Source organism: Hippocampus guttulatus, chromosome 12 (assembly GCF_054856545.1).
Source record: "Hippocampus guttulatus isolate MCC_2025c chromosome 12, RoL_Hgut_1.0, whole genome shotgun sequence".
NCBI classification, from domain to species: Eukaryota; Metazoa; Chordata; class Actinopteri; order Syngnathiformes; family Syngnathidae; genus Hippocampus; species Hippocampus guttulatus.
In genome coordinates this window covers 12,492,283-12,510,807 of record NC_141272.1, presented here as the reverse complement: position 1 = coordinate 12,510,807, position 18,525 = coordinate 12,492,283, and the positions used below count along the sequence as shown (strand labels likewise).

The window sequence follows — 18,525 nt, the reverse complement described above, 5'->3', positions numbered from 1 at the left end:
GTCGTTGAAATATTTTATTTTAAAAGGGGAAGAAAATGCTCTACAAGACGATGGTTATGTTCGTATAAAATATGGAAATACAGGCAACTGAGGTATATCTGTCTTTCTACTGGTGAAGCAGGGCTCAGAGAAAGAAAGCCTGAGTGAACGATTTTGTGAATGGATAAAAGAAAAAACATTGAAATGTCTAGAATGATTTCTTTACAAAAGTCAAAGGACTTTGTGTTATTGTATTGCAACCTGCAATTACATGTGAATAAGAAAAGTCGCCCCCCCCTCCCCGAAAAAAATCCCCAAAAAACTTCCATATATAATGGCATGCATCTTAGAAGAGATTCCAAGTTGCCAACAGACACACAAATGGAAAATCTAACAAATCGGATATTACGGTACACATTTTTTCCATGTCTAAAATAATCCTTCACTCTCTTTTCCTCACCTTTAAATGGTAGATAAGTCAGACACTACACAAGAAATGCCGCAAATATTTGGCCTTTGCGGTGGTTATAATGCTCTGTTTTGAACATCAGCTCATATTTGATCCTCTTCCACCTTGCAAGTGTACCCAATGATCTTTTAAACACAAGCCCCTCTCCCCACAGGGAACAAAACCATCACCAAGTTCATGAAAGAAAGTTATGCGCTTATTCGTTTGTTTGTTTTTTAACAAGAAAAATAGTAAATGTGTTACAATGCTGTTGAAGTCCTCCTCTTGGATTGCCGTTTGGTAATAAAATACTTTGTCCATATGATGAAAGAGCCTCTGAAAAACATATTTCCTTGCTCTGTTCTGAACACATAAATCCATCAAATGTCAAAAACGAAATTGTTTTATCATACCCCTGACTTAATAATGCTGACCCTAACTTGACTCAAAACCCTAACCCAGTAACTAAGCCCTGTGGCGAATTCTTAAATGACAATCTTATCTCAAATCGCTTATAAATTGACTTCTGAAATCGATTTAATTGCGCACAGAGCAGACATACTCGCAGGAATCCATGCCTTATTCTGTCGTATGAATGGCACCGCAGTTTTATTCTACTATCTGCCATCTGAAGCAAGAACATTGAAATTGTTCTGCCTGTCAAACTGCGATATGAAACCCCCGGGTGATGAAATTAAAATGAAGCAAACTATGCCTTAGGTGACTGGCATAAATAGACAAACAAAGATATATTTGTACTTTTCAGACGAATTCAGTCTCACTGCGAGCGATGCATTCTGGTTGGGAAGGCTCGAATCCACTAATCCAAGGCCTGAACCCTAACCTACTCCTAACCGCTTAGCCCTACCTCATAACCTCCTTAACTCACCTGTGAATATTCTAATTCATCCAGGTCGTCAAACTCTCAAGGGACCGAATTTATCCCAACTGGACCGTTTTGGTTGTCTTAGGAGACTTTTCTGGCTTCATCAGTTCATGCATCAAGGACAGCTTTCGACAAAGTATTGGAGTGGAAACCTAAGTATCCAGAGCATTGTCGCCGCTGTTATTTTGTATCCCAAAAGAGTGAAAGTATTCTTGGCCGGCCGGGGTGTGCTCCGAACGTTCTGGATAAATACTTTTTACCAGGCATGCACTATTGGCTCATGAACTAACGAAGTATGTTTGGTTGAGAAAGGAAACGTCTTCAAACAGTGGCGATTGATTCAATGCCCGGAGCATACTCCTAAAACTTAACCTTGTTCCTAACCATCTAATCATATCCTAACCAAAATCCCATTCTCTAAAATTTCACAGAAATGTTCTTGGTATGTTTGGTTCCATAGAAGTCACAACAACGCTTGCTGACTCTGGAACGTGAGCTCTCCTAACAACTGATTTTTCCCTTAAGAGTGGCACCACAGGTCATATAAGGCATTGTGATTTGCGTGACATACAGCAGGCAGTCGTCGTAGTGACAAAACCACCCATGGAACCGTCGAAACTGAACATGTCGATTGTCATTTCAGTTGACTGGTGAGAGGATCTTCGCCGTCGTCGAATGTACTGGAGATACAGGACTGTACTGGTAATAAACGTCGTACGCCTACTCATTGCTCACCTCACAATTCAGGAAGAGTAAATAGCAGGTTACATATTTGCGGCTCCTTTTGGATAAATATAATCACATTGTCCTCTAATAATTTAGCTAAAACACAGTATGTACTAACAGAGAAGGTACACGAGAATGAAGCCTGAAGACAGTCCTACATAACAGCAGAGTGGTTCAGCCCTCTTCTATGAGTGTAAGTGGGTGTTTGGTGTATTTATAAGCCAGTGGGTTGGAGTACATTAACCCCTGTATAGTACAGAAGACAAAAAAAAAAAAATGCAATCAAAAATAAGACGGATTGTTGGTTGTATCTAGTGCGGACCGCAGTGACGCTCACTTGATGAAACGCAGAGGTGCCAGTGTTCCGTTTGTTTGAGGAGCTTTCCAGTCAGTGCTGCTATTCTCTGAGGAAGTGCACACGTGGCGGCCGCGCTCCGGCCAGATGGGGCAGCTTCGACTTCCCGTGTGAGGTCCAAGGACCGAGGAGGAAGTCCGCACAGGCCCACGGAGGTTGGTGGATCACCACACGCGGCACACCTTCTCCGAGACCATGTAGCTGCTTTTGTTGCAGCCGTACACATTGGCAAACTCTGGGAAGTTCTGAAGGGAGCCCAACACCCTGAGACAGACAGACAGACAGACACACACACACACGCGTGTAATATTTATGGTTTGGTGAGTTCTTGTTTTTCTCTGTTCATTTTCTATTGCAGTGTGTCCCAGATTTTACATTGGAGAAAAATTCACGGCACATCACTGAGCAAAACGATTCATAAAAAATAAAAAAAATTGGATATACAGGTTCGTTATGTACATTACGTGGATGACGTAGCTCAATTAATGCATCGTTTCTTTTTGGAGAAACTATTTGGTAAAAAAAAAACAAAAAAACGGATATTTGGCTAATTTACCGTGGCACGCCCGATAATTTTTACATTTTTAAAAATTAGTTTTAGTATGAGACTTTAAAAAAAATAGTAAGGAATATCTGTTGAGTGCAAGATTAAAAAAAATCTAATGAGTGTCATGTAATATAGTAAACCATAATTCCCACGCGACTCTTTAACCTTTCTTCTTCTGTAAAGATGTACAGTGATACGAAAATAAATACACTTAATATGAACCCTGAAAGCTCGTGTATGATATAAATAACCAAAGACAACAACAGATACATTTTCGCTGTAATTATAGTTAGCTTTAGTTTGTTTTAAAAATGTAACATTTTGTTTGTATTTGTTTTAAACATTTGCATTTTTATTTTATTTCGTGAACAAAAATGTCCCCTTTTTTTTTTCAATTTCAGTTATTTTTGGTGAGTTTTTTTTAGTTGACTCCGATAACCTTGGCATGTACCTGAATTTCCCTGGACTGTGCTGATCGACTTGGATGGAGCTCAAAGCATCTTCTGGTCGCCGCGTTCCACACCACACCTGACACAGACAGATACATGAACCCTTTCATGGAACCTGATAAACTGTCCACTGTAGTAACCACTGTCCCTGAAAAGGTTAAGAATACATCTATTTGGGATGGGCTTTTTAAAAATTTTACTCATATATGGAAGATGACAGAAAACACTTTTTTAAAACATATACTATAGACTAATTCATGTTTTAATTCTAATTAAAGTGTACATTTAATCCTAGACATCACAATATGTTTAAATGCTGTAATTACAATATTTTATTGCTTGATTGACTTTTTTATTCACACTAATCAAATCATGTGGTCACTTGACCTTACATGCCAAGCTCTCTTTTTGCAATGAGGGTTTATCCATGCTCCTTTACTTATCTGAGTTCATGGGAAAACATTTACAAATCATATTTTCAAATAGTATATATGTAATTGAACTTTAAAAATGTCAATATAAATTCAGGCGGCACAGTGGTTGACTGGTTAACTGGTTAACATCTGCCCTGGGCTTCGAATCCAGGCTGTGTTCATGAGACTAGTGAGGATACGCAGTATAGAAAATGGATAAATGGTCAGAAAATACTCATAAATATTCATTGCATTTTTCACATGCATAATCCATCCATCCATTTTCTATTGGATGAAATTTATTTGATTAAATATAGGGAATCAATAATAATAATAATGATGATGATGATGATTTATCAAATCATCCACCAAATAATTCATCGTCTGCTACCTGAGCAAAGTTGAGGAAGAAGAGTTGATCATGGTTGAGGTCGAGTCCTGGCAGCAGAGGCTCCTCCCCGTGTTTTTTCACGTAGTTCTTATAGGCCTGCACACACCACACAAAATATGTACGTTATCTAATACAACTCGAAACATCACACACATGGCATTTTCTCAAGTAATAGCCTTCAATAAATGGCCAAAAATAGTGGCGCTCACATGTGAGGTCATTACAGGAAGTAAGCATCCAGTAAAATCCCCCAAAAAAGACAATATACCCCAAACTTTGGCAATGTAATCATTTCGGAGATAGACAGATGCACCCACCAAAAAAGAGTCAGCGTTATATTGGTTGCACAAACAATGACCCACGATAAAGTACGGGAATACTGTACGGTGGAACCTTGGTTTGTATGATTAGTCCAATTCCAAAAATCGGACTAAAACCAACTCATACTAAAACTGAAGCAATATTTCACACAGGAACTATTGCAAATCCAATGAATCCGTTCCAGTGTAGGGTGATAATATTTCAGGGTTTCCATTATAGTTGTTTTTTATTTTAACTCTTTTTTTTTTTCTAATTCGGTTAGTTTTGAAGAAGTTTTTAGAGTGGATTTGCTCGTTTCTATTATTGATTTTCATTTTCGAAAAGGTTTTGCTTTAGTTTAGTTGTATTCATTTTAGTATTCGTTTTTGTTTTCTTTTTTTGTCACCATCACTTTTACATTTGACTGAAGACTATAGAACTGTGCTTCTTAACCTCGTTATAGGTACCGAACCCAACCAGTTCATACGCATATTCACCGAACCCTTTCATGACTGAAAAAAAAATGTTTTTTTTTTTTTTTTTTTTTACAAATTCAAGACATAAAAAAGCACATTTATGAAAAACAGAAAAAAGTAAACATAATTAGTATACCGTGTTTTTCACGCTCTGTCAAACCCCTGAGATTGTTTCACCGAACCTCTCGGGTTTGATCGAACCCAGGTTAAGAACCACTGCTCTAGAAGTAGATGCGTAAGAATGACGGTGAAGCGGGCAGAAATGTGAAGGAGAGGTTATTGTTTAGAAGGCACATATGCGTATGAGATTCCTTTTGTGGATCTCTATTCCAGGAAATGAGCAGTCGAATCAGGCGGGCAGGCAGAGGAGTTTGCTACAGACCATTTTCAGCTGAACGAAACCAGGGAAAAAAACGAAACAAAACAAAACTTGGGCAAACGAAAACCGAGGTTCCTCCGTATGCCGAAAAATACATTTTTACAAATAAAGGCTGGCATTTTGTCCCAATTTGCCTCAATATGTGAATGTGTGAATCTGACTTTCGACTCCAGACAACGCAGTAGTTGAAAAGTATGACATCTTCAGTTAATATTGGGAAGTAGACATTCCCAATTGTGTCCCAAAAGTATTCCTTGTTTTCAGGCTCATTACCTGATAGGCCTGCCGCACTCCTCCGTTATCAGCAATGTTCTCTCCAAGGGTATTGTTACCTTTCAGCTAGAGGAGGAGCAACACAGAGATCGCAGCGTAAACAGAGTAGAATTGTTTCCTCACTCAGCACACAGCTTAACAGCTTTCTTTCTTTGGGATGGAAGAAATGTTTTTAAAAAGGAAACCGTGCCGGGGAAGGGAAAAAAACAACCGCGGGGGAGTTAGCAATCTGTCAACAGAAAAATATGGAAGCCTCGTGAGGCAGCAAGTAAATGTGTGAAGAAACATGAAATGTGAAATGGAACGTCTGCTGGAAGTAAAAGGGAGAAGGCAAGACTTTCGGGAGGCTGTACATTAAGTCCATTGGCCAGGTCCCAAGAGAAGTTGGCGTACTGATCGACGATGCACGCCGACAGCTCCAAGAACCTTTGAGCCGAGTCCTCCGTCCACCAGTCCTTCAGGTCGCCATTTTTATCGTATTTACGACCTGGCAAAACAGACCAAAACACATCACGTTGAAAAGAAATGGAAAAAAGTCAAGAGCTGACTAAAATCAAAAGATCCTGCATGAATGCACTTCACAATGCTGGATGGTTTCTTGTCATTTCAATGAGAATTATGTTATTTACTTTTATACTTCAGGGGAGTCTTTGGTATACAGCGGTCTTGAAAAACGACATTTTAACCCTGGAGAACCCAAGAACCCTTTTCTTCTTTGGAAAATGATGAATTTTACATTAAATGACTGCTATACAGTATGTTCACTGAACACCAAAATATGATTTTTCAAATATTTTATGCTTTAATCCTAATTTAGGATTAGAGCCAAATTTGACCCTGTGGGATGTAAAGGTAGCATTTGAGTAGCAGAATTTATAGGGGCCAAATTTGACCCCGTGTGTTCTCCAGGGTTAAGATGAAGAATACATGGAGAGAAAAAAAACGCCTTGGCATAAAAATACATGTTACCCCTCAATTATATACAAAGTATGTATAGATGTACTTACCTTTTTCCTTTTTACATATATTCGTGGGTTTTTTTCCTCATACAAATATTTAAAGTAATTAGGAGTTAATTAGTGTCGCACTGAAAGAAAAATGGGCCTGTTGTTTCGTCAAGTGGTTGCATGAAATAAAATCACCTGGATCTAAATACATTTTTTTAAATTGAATATATTGTACATCTAATGAAAACAAGCATCTAAATCCAGATTATTCCATCGTGTGCAGCCACTCGACAAAATAAAACCCGTGTCAACGCAACATACCATTCTTGTCAGTGTGGCTAACGTCTCAATTTACATCCTAATTGGTGTTCCGATCACCGCGATAACAACTCAGGCACAAACCGAGGCCCCTCTGAAAATCCATTCATTGCATTGATTTTCCTTTTTATAATGTTTGAATGTTAGTATTGTTCCTTCTTAAAGGTCCACAAGGTCATGCAGACACATACGGGTCCCATGCTCCGTCCCGTGGGTACAAGGAAGGCCACATAACCGGATGCCTGGTTGGTATTACAACACATAGCTTTGAGAGAAGGAATTGTTGAGAGTAAGTCAGAGCACAAGTAGATTTATGTCAAAAATTCAGTTCCTCCAGTTTTTATAGGGCTTGTCCTTATTAAGGTCATGGGTGAGCTGGAGCCTATTCCAGCTAACTTTGGGTGAGGCAAAATAATAATAATCGCACATTAAATTGGAATCGCAATATTGAGCGGAAAAAAATGCAATTCGTTTATTTTTCTGTGTCGTTCAGTCCAACCAGAAACAGAAAATGAGAAATGTGAGGGAGAGACGCCAACCTACTGTACTATCCGTGGTCTTAATAAAGCACATGTAACTTTAACATGACAACGTCGCATACGGACGTTAGACAACCTGGTTGTAAACTAAATGCCGATTTCATCTGCTAACTAGAACCGGGGGCGGCCCGGTAGTCCAGTGGTTTGCACGTCAACATCACAGTGCAGGGGTACCGGGTTCGATTCCAGCTCCGGCCTCCCTGTGTGGAGTTTGCATGTTCTCCGGGTGCTCCGGTTTCCTCCCACATTCCAAAAACATGCATGGCAGGCTGATTGGACACACTAAATTGTCCCTAGGTGTGCGTGTGGGCGTGCATGGTTGTTCGTCTCTGTGTGTCCTGCGATTGGCTGGCAACCAATACTGGGTGTCCCCTGCCTACTTCCCGAAGACTGCTTGGATAGTCTCCAGCACCCACCGCGAACCTAGTGAGGATAAAGCGGTTCGGAAGATGAATAAATGAATAACTAGAACCGGGTTATACGCTACTCAACTACTTTATTTATTTATTAATTTTTTTAAATACTTCTGCTTTGCTCCGAAAATATAGATAACACAGCTAATCGACTCTTCAGTTAATAAATACCATGACAGTTTTCACGACAGGTGGTCCAACAAATGTCTTAAGCGCTGTATTCTGTCAATGTCATTTCACCGGATTTTTCAACAGCAAACCTCTCTTCCTCTTCGAGCAGGAAAAAGTAATACAGGTGCATCGAAAATAAAAAACAAACAAACAAACGACAGCAACCTACCGATGTTGTCAAAGCCGTGCATGACCTCGTGGCCGATGACCATGCCGATTCCTCCGTAATTGAGAGATTTGGCCTGACCTTTACTGAAGAACGGCGGCTGCAGGATTCCGGCAGGGAAGACTTAACGGCAGAGACACAGACAGAGAGACTTGCAGAAACAACAACATGGACAATGTCAATCATGGTACAGTGGATATAAAAAGTCTATGCACTGCTGTTCAAATGCTTTTACGATTAATTTTAAAAAATTACACTTAGATTCTTAATTTTCACCTTTAATGTGATCTATAAATCGTACACGTCAATTGAAAAATAATAAATCAGAAGTAAAACAGAAGAAAATTGTTAATTTGCTTGCATTAGTGAGCACACCATCTTCTAACCAGGGATGCGGCTGTGTTTAGAATAAACCGCTCACATTCAAACTCCTGTTCAATGGAAGTCAGCGCATGTCTGCCACCTTTTCAATAGCCGCATTTCAGATGGTCTAGTAAGCTTTTCCTGACATTTTGGAGGTCACATCTTATATCCAATACTGACTACATCTTGTCAAAACACACTGCAAATGCACATGGAAAATTGTGTCATGAACCTTCAGTCCAAAAGCTACATTTGGTGCAAACACAAATAATTGAGGTTATTCGGAGGCACTGGTTAATTCAGAATACAGTAGCCAAATTACTACTCATAGGAGGTTGTGCACAGGTGTGCAACCACTAACTGAGTTGGAATTTTTTTTTTTCACTTGAGTTTGACACATTACAGGTCACATCACTGGTGGAAAAAGATTTGAGATGATTCATCTTGTTCTCCTATTTTTTTTTGTGTCCATTTTTAAAGGTCACCTTCCAGAAAAAACAGACATCTGATACAGGTGTGTAGACTTTTGCTCTCAACTGTATTTGGGAAAGTGGCAAAGCATACTTATGATGTTTTTTCTCCACGAGTAGAAAGCGTTAATGACTGCTGCTCCCGACAACCACCTGGAGACGAGCACAAGTAAAAGGACTGTCAAGTAATCAAAAGGTACGAGAGTACATTTAGTGCGTTTAAAATACATAAAAGGGAAAAAAATACAGGAAGCACTGCTATAATGCGATTACTACGGTAACCCAAACTTTTGTCATGATCCATAGCTTTGTTAAAAAAAAATTGTTGAGTTTCGTTTCACATTCATGCAGTTTTTCAACTACTGTACTTGCTGTTTCGGCCAAGGAAGATTGTATCAATAGTATCATTTTTCTATGAAAAAAATTGTTTGTACACCTTTGCCTAACACTGTTTTGTTATTGACATTTAAGAAAACAAACACAAAAAAAAATATGCAGAATCACTTTAAATTAACATCGTTTATGCTGTCAATGGGAGCGCCACTGCCACCTACTGTAGTGGATGTGCAAGTAAACTTTATTCTAGTAAAGCAAAAACAAAAAGCATGTTGTGACGTCCCTCCCTTCTTGAAAGGAATGTGTTAATGTCATGCTGTCTCGTGTTCCTCTTTAATGACATGCCTACTACGGGTTCTCCCGTCAGCACTGTTCCTTGTGTCAACCAATCAGATCACTCCTGCCACTTGTGTCTCGTCCAAGTGTGCCTGGTTGGCTTGTATTAGGTTTCTCGTCAGTCTATGTCATAGTTGTCGAACTCCAGTCCTGGAGGGCCGCTGTCCTGCATGTTTTCCAAGTCTCCCTGTTGCAACACACCTGATTCAAATGATCAGATCATCAGCAAGGTCTGCGGAAGCCTGACATTGAACCTGTTCATTTGAATCAGGTGTGTCTCCAGGATCTGAGTTTGACACCTATGGTATGTTGTGTCGTTGTTGCTCCATATATTAGTCATGCCATATTTATTTTTTCCTTGTGTTTCTTTGTTTGTCACTTGAATCTTTTTTTTCTTTTCATTTTGGGGAAGTGCAGGGGCGACTTTGTGAATTTAGTACAGGTATTTGGATTTTCCCATGAACCTTGAGTTCCCTTTTTTGTTATTAAATCAGTTTTGGGAGGTCCATTTCCCAAATTCTGTGACAGTACAAAAGTGAGAACACATTGTCATTTATAATTAACCTACTCAAACGCTGTAGTGTAGTAGTAGTAAAGGCGGAATTACAGCAAATATTTAGATATACACCCTCTATATAATATGAAAAAAACCCTTCCAAGCATAGGAATTCATTTCTCAGGTGTTTTCAATTCTTTGGGTGCTTTAAAAAACATTTTTTTTTTTTAAAGAACATGTCCGGCAACAATAGTCTTAGCAGTAGAAGTAGTAGTCCAGTTCTTTGTGTAAAAATGGAACATTGCCAATGGTTGCACGAAAGCATCCAGAATTAATTGCGTCTTACTCATCTTTGTTGACTTCCACTCTGAGTTTCTGGAGGACTTTCTTCTTGTTGTAGGCTGTCGTGTGCAAAATGTTTTCAAAGAACTGGTCTGCGCTGTAGTTGAGCTAACGTCAACACACAAGCCAGAGCGCAGCTATCAGAATTTAGGAAAATCATTTTACAAGATCAACGTGCAGCCACGATGAAGCCATTGCGTGTCAAAATTACAGCTAGCTGACAAATCTTGGCACACACTCACATCCTTGTACTCGTCGTTCAGGTATTTATCGTCCATGATGTTGTCAGAGTAGCCGATTTGTTCCCGGATAGCTCGAACCTGATGAGAGGAATTGATTTTTTGAAATAATTCTGCAACTCATCCCAAAGTTAAAAAAATAAAATAATGTGTGTGTGTGTGTATATATATATATATATATATATATATATATATTGTTTCCGATACCTTTTCCTCCGCTGCTTTTTTGGTGACAGCATCCATCCAGGGCAGTTCCTTGAGGTTACTGATAAAGACTTCTCGGATATCTTTAATCATCTCTTCCATCTTGGACCGAAAGAGACAATCAAAGTCAAAGAAGTCTCTGATTTGTCACACGTTCATTGCAAAGCAGATAAGTGTTCTCACTCGGGCCATATTTTGCAACAAAGTCAAAACAATCTCTCAAATGTCTGATTTGGGACAGCAGAGCACAGTCAAGTTTCCGATTAAAATGGAACATAGTAAAAAAAACAAAAACAAAACATGAATCACGTGAAAAGCCATACACATGTAGTAAAATGTCATGATGACAATACATATTGAAAAACGACGTCTTGAGCAATGGGAAACTGACTGAAAGTATGAAATAGTGGTTCAGGGAATCGAGCCGCCACCAGCGCCCGAATTGTAAATCATCTTACGGTGTGCTTTTTGGTGGTGGTGCGTGCTTGCGCATTTCTCAATAATGACGCACACTGGAAATCTTTCTGTCTGTCATCTCGTGCATCGCAACCCACTCAAGCATGTTGATCTCAGCGGGTATGAGTGTTTGTTTTTTGAGATACCTTTCAAAGATGCGTTTGACATTTTTTCCTTTTATATATCAAAACTATAGAAACTTTACATGTTAAAGTACAGTTTAACATCTTACCACGTTACTGGCCAAATGTAAGTTCAAACCCTAACCCAGGTTTTCAAGCCTCATTTAAAACCCTGACCTCTGGTTCAACACGTTATTTGAAATCCTAACTTGGAACCCCAAATAGACTCGAGAGATGAATTTTAAGACTTTGCAAAGTTTGAATTCGGGGCTTGAAAACCTAACACTGAAGACGTAATTCTGGCTTGAAATTCAAAATGTACAATCCTCACCCAGACTTGAAATTGAAATTGAAAAATTTTAATTTTGAAACCCAAGCTAAGGCTTGAAACCCTGATATTAAACCTGAACTCAAGATTGCCTTACTTTGTGGCTCAGATAGTCTTAACCTTTGCTTAAAAAAAACCAACACCGTCTTAAAACGGTAATTTCAGATCCAAGACTTGTTTTTTTTTTAACCCTCAATACAATTGACCTTTCTCTAAGCATTCATTTTGCCCATAGATGATGAATGAAATCAAACAACCCCAAACTGACTGACCATCTTTTTGCTGTTATCGGAGAAGGCCTCCTGCACGTACAGTCGCCCTACGGCATTGTACATGGCGCCACTGACAAATACTGCGCACTGACGCCACACCGGTTCCTCTGCCGTCATGCCGTGCATCGCCTGCCGAGGAATACAACACGCCGCTTAAACATGAGAAGGCAATCGCTCAGCGCAGTGATCTATGTAGATTCAACATCAGATCCTTTGGATTTTTCTGCCGACATCCTGGCGCCGTACCTTTTTGAAGGATTTGCCCGTGTCTCTGTAAGCTTTGCTCAGGTGATCCACCATCTGCGAAGCGAAACGCCACATCAGGTAGTTCTGCACATCCCTGTGAGGAGAAGGAAGGAATTCAAAAGAGCCACCATCAGTCAATAACCTCCGCCAAAACACAGAGAACCACAATTATGTGTGACCGTCTTTATTCCAAATCACATACCTCTTTGTATATCTGGCCAGGAGTGGGTTGAGCTTTTTGAAATAGTTGGGGCTTAAGTTTATGACCTCCTCTGTGTCTGTGACAGTGATGTTGACGGTATTCATTATCTGGGCGGTGAAATAACTCCAGTTGAACAGCTTCAGGACAAATCCGCCAGCATTAGCAGCAAAAAGGAGAACACATTGGATGAAAAGGGCTACGAAACGATACATTGCCAGTCCCGGGTAAAAGATTTACCCTCGATTCCACTTCAAGGGTGAAATTGGCATTGAGATCGCCGAGTTCCATCCTGTTGTAACGCAACTCTCGATCATTAGAGACGCTCGGGGAATCGTTAGCCTTCGGGGGGAAAGAAAGAGAGAGGTTGAAAGTCAACTAATTCTTCCATTTATCCACTCCCCGGTCTCTCTGAACTATGAGCTTGGCTGCAGTGCCGTTCCAGGAACAACAAACATCTCTGGCGCCCTTGAGTTGTGTAAATGTCAGGGCTGCATAGGAGTCGTGACGGCCCTGTGAATATGAGCGGTGTGGTGGAGAGCAGGTCAGGTGAAGTGTGTGAGCCAGCGGTGCCTTGAGATATGAGACGAGTTTCACAAAAACTGACACTCATGTCAAACTCCTTCCCCGGTGAAATGAATGGAAATGCCATGAATCCTTTCTGGTCTCCCTTCCCCAAAAACACACTCATTTGTGTTTGTCATTTTTAATGAGGAAAAAATAGCGCTCTATAATTTTGTGCTTTAAGAAAACGGACTCATTGCCCTTAACAGCATGTGCATTATGATTTAAGCTTGGAGTATGTCGTCTTGAACCTGCTAGCAAGATCTAAATGTTGTCACGGCTATCTTGATTGATTGCGTTCCAGCTGGAACGTAATCTGGAGTGAAGGGTGTTTCCCTCCAGCAGGTGCACCTGCGCCTCGTTACCCCATCAAGCTCGGCTGGGTATTTAAGGGCTCTGACTTCTGCTTCTCCATGTTGGATTATTGACCTTGCTCACTGTGATGCTTCATGTGTGGTTTTCGACACTCACAATACATTCATAGTCAATCTCACTTGTTCATAGATTCTCGTTTGTAGTAGTAGTTTGTTGTTTTACGATTACTCATGATTGTTTTCGTGTAATTGGATTTTTGACATTTTGTTTTGCGTTTACTCTGTGTTACATTTAACCTTGCCTTTGTGAGCGTTTTTGGTTTCATGCATTTGTCATTCCTGGCTGCTTGTGACCGGCGATTTCAGTTTATACTTTGTCGGTGCGATTTTCTTGAATCAACATTTTTTTTGTAATCACACTTTGTCAGAGCCTGCATATTTGGAATCAATCCATCCATCCATCCATCCATTTTCTGATCCGCTTTATCCTCACAAGGGTCGCGGGCGTGCTGGAGCCTATCCCAGCTTTCTTACAGCAGTAGGCGGGCGACACCCTGAACTGGTTGACAACCAATCGCAGGGCACACATAAACAAACAACAATCCGCGCTCACACCCACATCTCGGGACAATTTAGAGTGTTCAATTAACCTGCCATGCATGGTTTTGCGAAGTGGGAGGAAACTGGAGTACCCGGAGAAAACCCTTCGCAGAAACAGGGAAGCTGCACACAGGAAGGCCGGAACTGGAATCGAACCTCTGCACTGTGAGGTCGATGCACTAACTACTTGCCAACCGGGCCACCATATTTGGAATCCTAAAAACATTCGGTTTGGTGTGAACCTAACAAATGTCTCATTTCCCCGCCCACCCACCGTAAAAGATCAGAACGAAATGTTACCGGTTTGTTGTTGTTTTTTTGGAGGGGTAAAGTACACTCAACAAAAACAGAGAGGTTAACAATTTACTTGATGACCAGATGGTAAAGATCAGATCCTGCTTTGAGAAACTTGGCATGGATTACATAAATTTTACTATGCATTGGAGCAGTGTGCTGAACTGCAATTGGGGACAGAAAAGACCCCTTGCCAGCTTGAAATTCTGCAATACTGCTCCAATATCAATTGCCAAACCATGAATAAGGGAATGTTGGGCTTTCAAAAAGCTGTCAAATTCTGACTTCCTCACACGTATGTCGTGAGCCTTTCTGCTGGAACATTATCTTTGACTGGACCCACGGCCAGGAGTCTGATTTACCTCTGCAATGCCCCTCTCCAACTCCATTACCCGTGTCATTTCCTCTCTGATCAGCGTCTCGTTGACGGACAGACCTCGGTCCGTGCGGATCAGCTTCACCAGGTCAATCGCAAAGAGCTCGTACAGCCGGCACGCCTGTCAAGTGATCACATTCGTGATGAGCAGGAGTGAACGAGGCGATCTCACTGATTTACGTTCAAGTTACGTGCTTGACGTGCAGGGATTTTTTTTCTCCAAGACTTAAATTATGCTCAGAAGAGGATAGTTCGAGCATGTTTTTTTTTTCCCCTCTCCTTCCCTTGTGTTTACTTTCTCAACTAAGATCTCGGGGCGCTGTGCATACGGCGAGTACCGACAGGCCCTTTGCACTGTATCCCATGTTCATCATTGTTTTTCATGTTTCTTGTGCAGAGCATGCCTGTTAAATCCAAATTACCCCATGGGGATAAATAAAGTTTTCTGAATCTGAAGTGTCATGGGCCAGACGGCGATCGAGCTGCGCGAGTTGCGGCAAACCAAACCCGCGGCCAGTCAGAAGCTGGGAATGAGCTCGATAGCTTCTGTCTGAGTCGCGATCAGAAAAGAAAGAACATTAAAAGATGACCCAAGTTAAACAGCGCAAAGCTTGTCAGTGCTCATCACACACACATGGTCTGGATTGAAGCATGATCTAGCATCATTGACGTAATGGGAGCATTGGCAGTCCTCCGCTTGTGCCTTTGAGTCAAAACTGACTCAGGGCTGACCTTGTGATGTCACCAGCCGTTGCGGCTTGACAAATTCTGATGCGTCGTCAGAGTCGGACAGTAGGTACAAAAACCCGGTGGATTGATGTCCCTTGTAAATTGTGGAAAACCGAAACCAAGTTACTGTGGCTGTCAGTGCTTTTTCTTCTTCTTTCCTGAGTTTGTTGGCGGATTACAGTCGCTTTTTATCAGTTGCTTAGACTGCATCATCTTTTTTTTCTTTTTTTTTTCATCAGCAAAACGGACCTTCCATCAGCATTAATGAAAGCTGGCAAATTAGCAGGTCGGCCGAAGCTGGTGCCTGACAAACAAAAGGGTGTGAAAATGGCTGGCACTGAATGAATTAAGTACTGATCTTATCTAGATAATACATCAATAAACTGTACATACGTATAAAAATTAAAGCTTAAGACTGACCAATCTGAAGCTTTTAAAAAATGTTTTTAAATTGCAGCCTTCGCGATTTGAAAATTGCATTCTACTACACTGCGGTGTTGATTTGAACTCCTAGTCCTAGGTCCCACTGAGTCCTGAAAGCCAGACTCATTGACCATGGAGCTGTTTTTTTTGGGGGGGAGGGGGGCTTACGTATCAGTAAACACAATGATAAAAGGAAACAAAAACTTTTCACCCACCTCTTCGTTTGATCCATTGCAAGCACCTTTGGACCAGACGCCCATACTGTGCTGCTGCTCAAACTGCCAAAATGATGACATTTTGATTTGTTTATAAAAAATCAACGCAATCACAACTCAATTTTATATGGATGTGCGGACGGGGAGCGAGTCAATAGACGGTGTTTGCTTGGATTATATCACACGTACATGAATGATGTGTGATTTGGAATCTCTTTCATCAACGTCAATGTACATGGAGACCAGGAGTAGACTTTGATATTTTGCATTCAACTTAGCTAGGACATCCTCCGCCCGCCACGTTTGACCTGGCAAAAGACAATCGATAAGAACATGCGTACGGCCAAAGAAGAGAACACAAGGTACTCCACCATAGTCGGCGTCCCAGTTGTCCACGGCCATGGGCCACTCAAAGACATCAGGTAGTGTCATGAGCAAAGGAGTGCCTCCCTTTTGCTCAGTTAAACCTTTGGGGAAAAAAAGCACATGAATCAGTCCTTTAAAATGATCATTTCAGAGTGACGACACGATTGTTGGTCACCGACTACGAGCCCATGACATCGAAGACTTTGTGGAATGTATCTTCTTATCTGTCATGGATCTCCCTGTTCAATTTCAGAAATCTTAAAATTGAAGTTTTTTGTTTTTTTTTAACTGGGCATATACCTGTACAGTATGGTTTATTAACTGCTGTGATTTCCAACTAGGAAGATGGGGCATGCAGAGGGTGAGTCCGATGCGGCGGTAGCCCCGGGCATCAACTCCAATTGGTCACACTCACGCAGGATTTCAAATTGGGCTTTCGAATGAAGGTAAGAATTTAAAATGAGCGTTTTAAATTTGGGTTAGGGTTTTAAATTTGGCATTTGAACTAGAGCTAAGGCAGGGGTGTCCAAAGTCGGTCCTCAAGAGCCGCTGTCCTGCCTGTTTTCCAGCTCTCCCATTGGCAACACACCTGATTCAAATAATCAGGATCGTTCTCCTGCTGCTTCACAGCTGGTTGATGAGCTGATCATCTGAATCAGGTGATGTTGCAGCCGGGAGAGCTGGAAAACAGGCAGGACAGTGGCCCTCCAGGCCCGGAGCTAAACATGCCTAGGTTAAAGTTTTAAAGCAGGGTTTTAAACAAGGGATTTAAACTAGGGTTAGGGTTTCAAACGAGGGTTAGTGTTTTAAAGTGGGTCTTTAAACTAGGGTTAGGGTTTCTAAGTGGGGTTTTAAACTGGGGTTCAGGTTTCAAAGTAAAATTTCAAACCAAAGTTAAGTCTTGCTTCAAGGTTGGCATAAGGGTTAGGGTTTTAAAGTAGGGTTCTAAACTCGGATTCGGATTTGAAAGTAGAGTTTTAAATTTGAGCAAGGTTTTAAATTCGGGTTTAGGGATTCAAAGTAGGGTTTCAAACTTCAAGGTTGGATTTAGATGAGGATTGGCATTTTAAATTGGGGTTTTAAACTAGGTTCAAGATTTAAAGTTTTCAACAAATGTTAGCAATTTCAAATTTGGGTTAGTGTTGTGTGTTTGTTCAGGTTACACTTGGTTTTGTTCCCTCATGCCTTTTTTGTCTTCACCTGTTCTCGTCATCCGGGTCCCTTGCGTTAACCAATCAGCTCCCTCAACCCTTGGTTTCTTGTCCAGGTGTTTCTTCTTATCTCGTCACTTTACTTGTATTTAGTTCCCTGAGTTCTGCCAGTTTCATGTGGCTTTCAGGTCTTTGTTCGTGTATTTGAGTTAGTTTCTCCAGTGTACTTCTGCAGGTATTTTTTTAATGTATTTTGTTCAGTCTACCCTGCTCCTCCTGCCTCCCTGCTTTTTGGGTCCTCTACCAATACGAAAAACTAGACAGAGTTTTAAAGTAGGATTTCAAAGCTTTTTTTGTTTGTTTTTTTAAAGGATTAAATTGTGTTTCAAACTTGTGTTAGTAGGGTTTTTGCAGTTTTTGGTTGACAGCTGAGTTCAAATGGGATGCTGAGCCATCAGTTTATTCTTAAATGTCTTTGTTTATGAATAAATTTAATGACAGTTTATGACGGTGTTTTTTCCTGATGGCACTACTCATTGGCCAAAAAAAGAAAAACAAAACATGTAGGGTAGCGGTTGGTGGCCCACTCACTGTCATTGGTGCAGGACTTGTAGAGGGTCTTTGCCTTGCTGAGCGCTTCCGCTTCGCTCTCCACATTTTTTTCAAGAACACCTTTTAAAAAAAAAAAAAGAAAAAAGTGAGGCAAATCAGCAGGGATACCATAGACAAGATGTAGCAATCCGAAAAGCGCCATTTAAATATTTTTTTATATTTTGAGCTAACCTCCAGGTATTCATTAGCCCATCCATCCATTTCCATTACACTCCAAAAAGTGGGTTAAAAAAAAGACGGGAAAAAAGTTTCGATATTATTCAATATTCTAATTGTAATTGAAAATGTGATTATTT

At 40.7% G+C, this 18,525-nt stretch overlaps 1 protein-coding gene across 3 annotated transcripts in view; it reads right to left on the bottom strand.

Annotated features, from left to right (window-relative positions):
• Positions 1-18,525, bottom strand: part of LOC147197445 (neprilysin-like) — a 44,264-nt gene continuing 25,739 nt past the window's right edge. The window contains exons 5-24 of one of the 3 annotated variants that reach the window (XR_015102525.1): positions 18,209-18,289; positions 16,472-16,567; positions 16,290-16,408; positions 16,101-16,163; positions 14,720-14,854; positions 12,826-12,927; positions 12,589-12,725; positions 12,387-12,480; positions 12,141-12,269; positions 10,966-11,064; positions 10,762-10,839; positions 10,524-10,627; positions 9,104-9,162; positions 8,180-8,299; positions 5,976-6,109; positions 5,623-5,688; positions 4,195-4,290; positions 3,393-3,469; positions 2,377-2,658; positions 1-2,285 (exon numbers count right to left, since the gene is read on the bottom strand). Coding sequence is in view for 2 of the 3 variants with exons in the window: in XM_086126111.1 (XP_085982237.1) it covers positions 2,559-2,658; positions 3,393-3,469; positions 4,195-4,290; positions 5,623-5,688; positions 5,976-6,109; positions 8,180-8,299; positions 9,104-9,162; positions 10,524-10,627; positions 10,762-10,839; positions 10,966-11,064; positions 12,141-12,269; positions 12,387-12,480; positions 12,589-12,725; positions 12,826-12,927; positions 14,720-14,854; positions 16,101-16,163; positions 16,290-16,408; positions 16,472-16,567; positions 18,209-18,289 (1,889 nt within the window). In the remaining variant the exon portion in view is untranslated. Of the gene's footprint in view, positions 2,659-3,392; positions 3,470-4,194; positions 4,291-5,622; positions 5,689-5,975; positions 6,110-6,201; positions 7,850-8,179; positions 8,300-9,103; positions 9,163-10,523; positions 10,628-10,761; positions 10,840-10,965; positions 11,065-12,140; positions 12,270-12,386; positions 12,481-12,588; positions 12,726-12,825; positions 12,928-14,719; positions 14,855-16,100; positions 16,164-16,289; positions 16,409-16,471; positions 16,568-18,208; positions 18,290-18,525 lie in introns of those variants that run through there. The other 2 variants (XM_086126111.1, XM_086126112.1) reach the window with 2 other exon arrangements.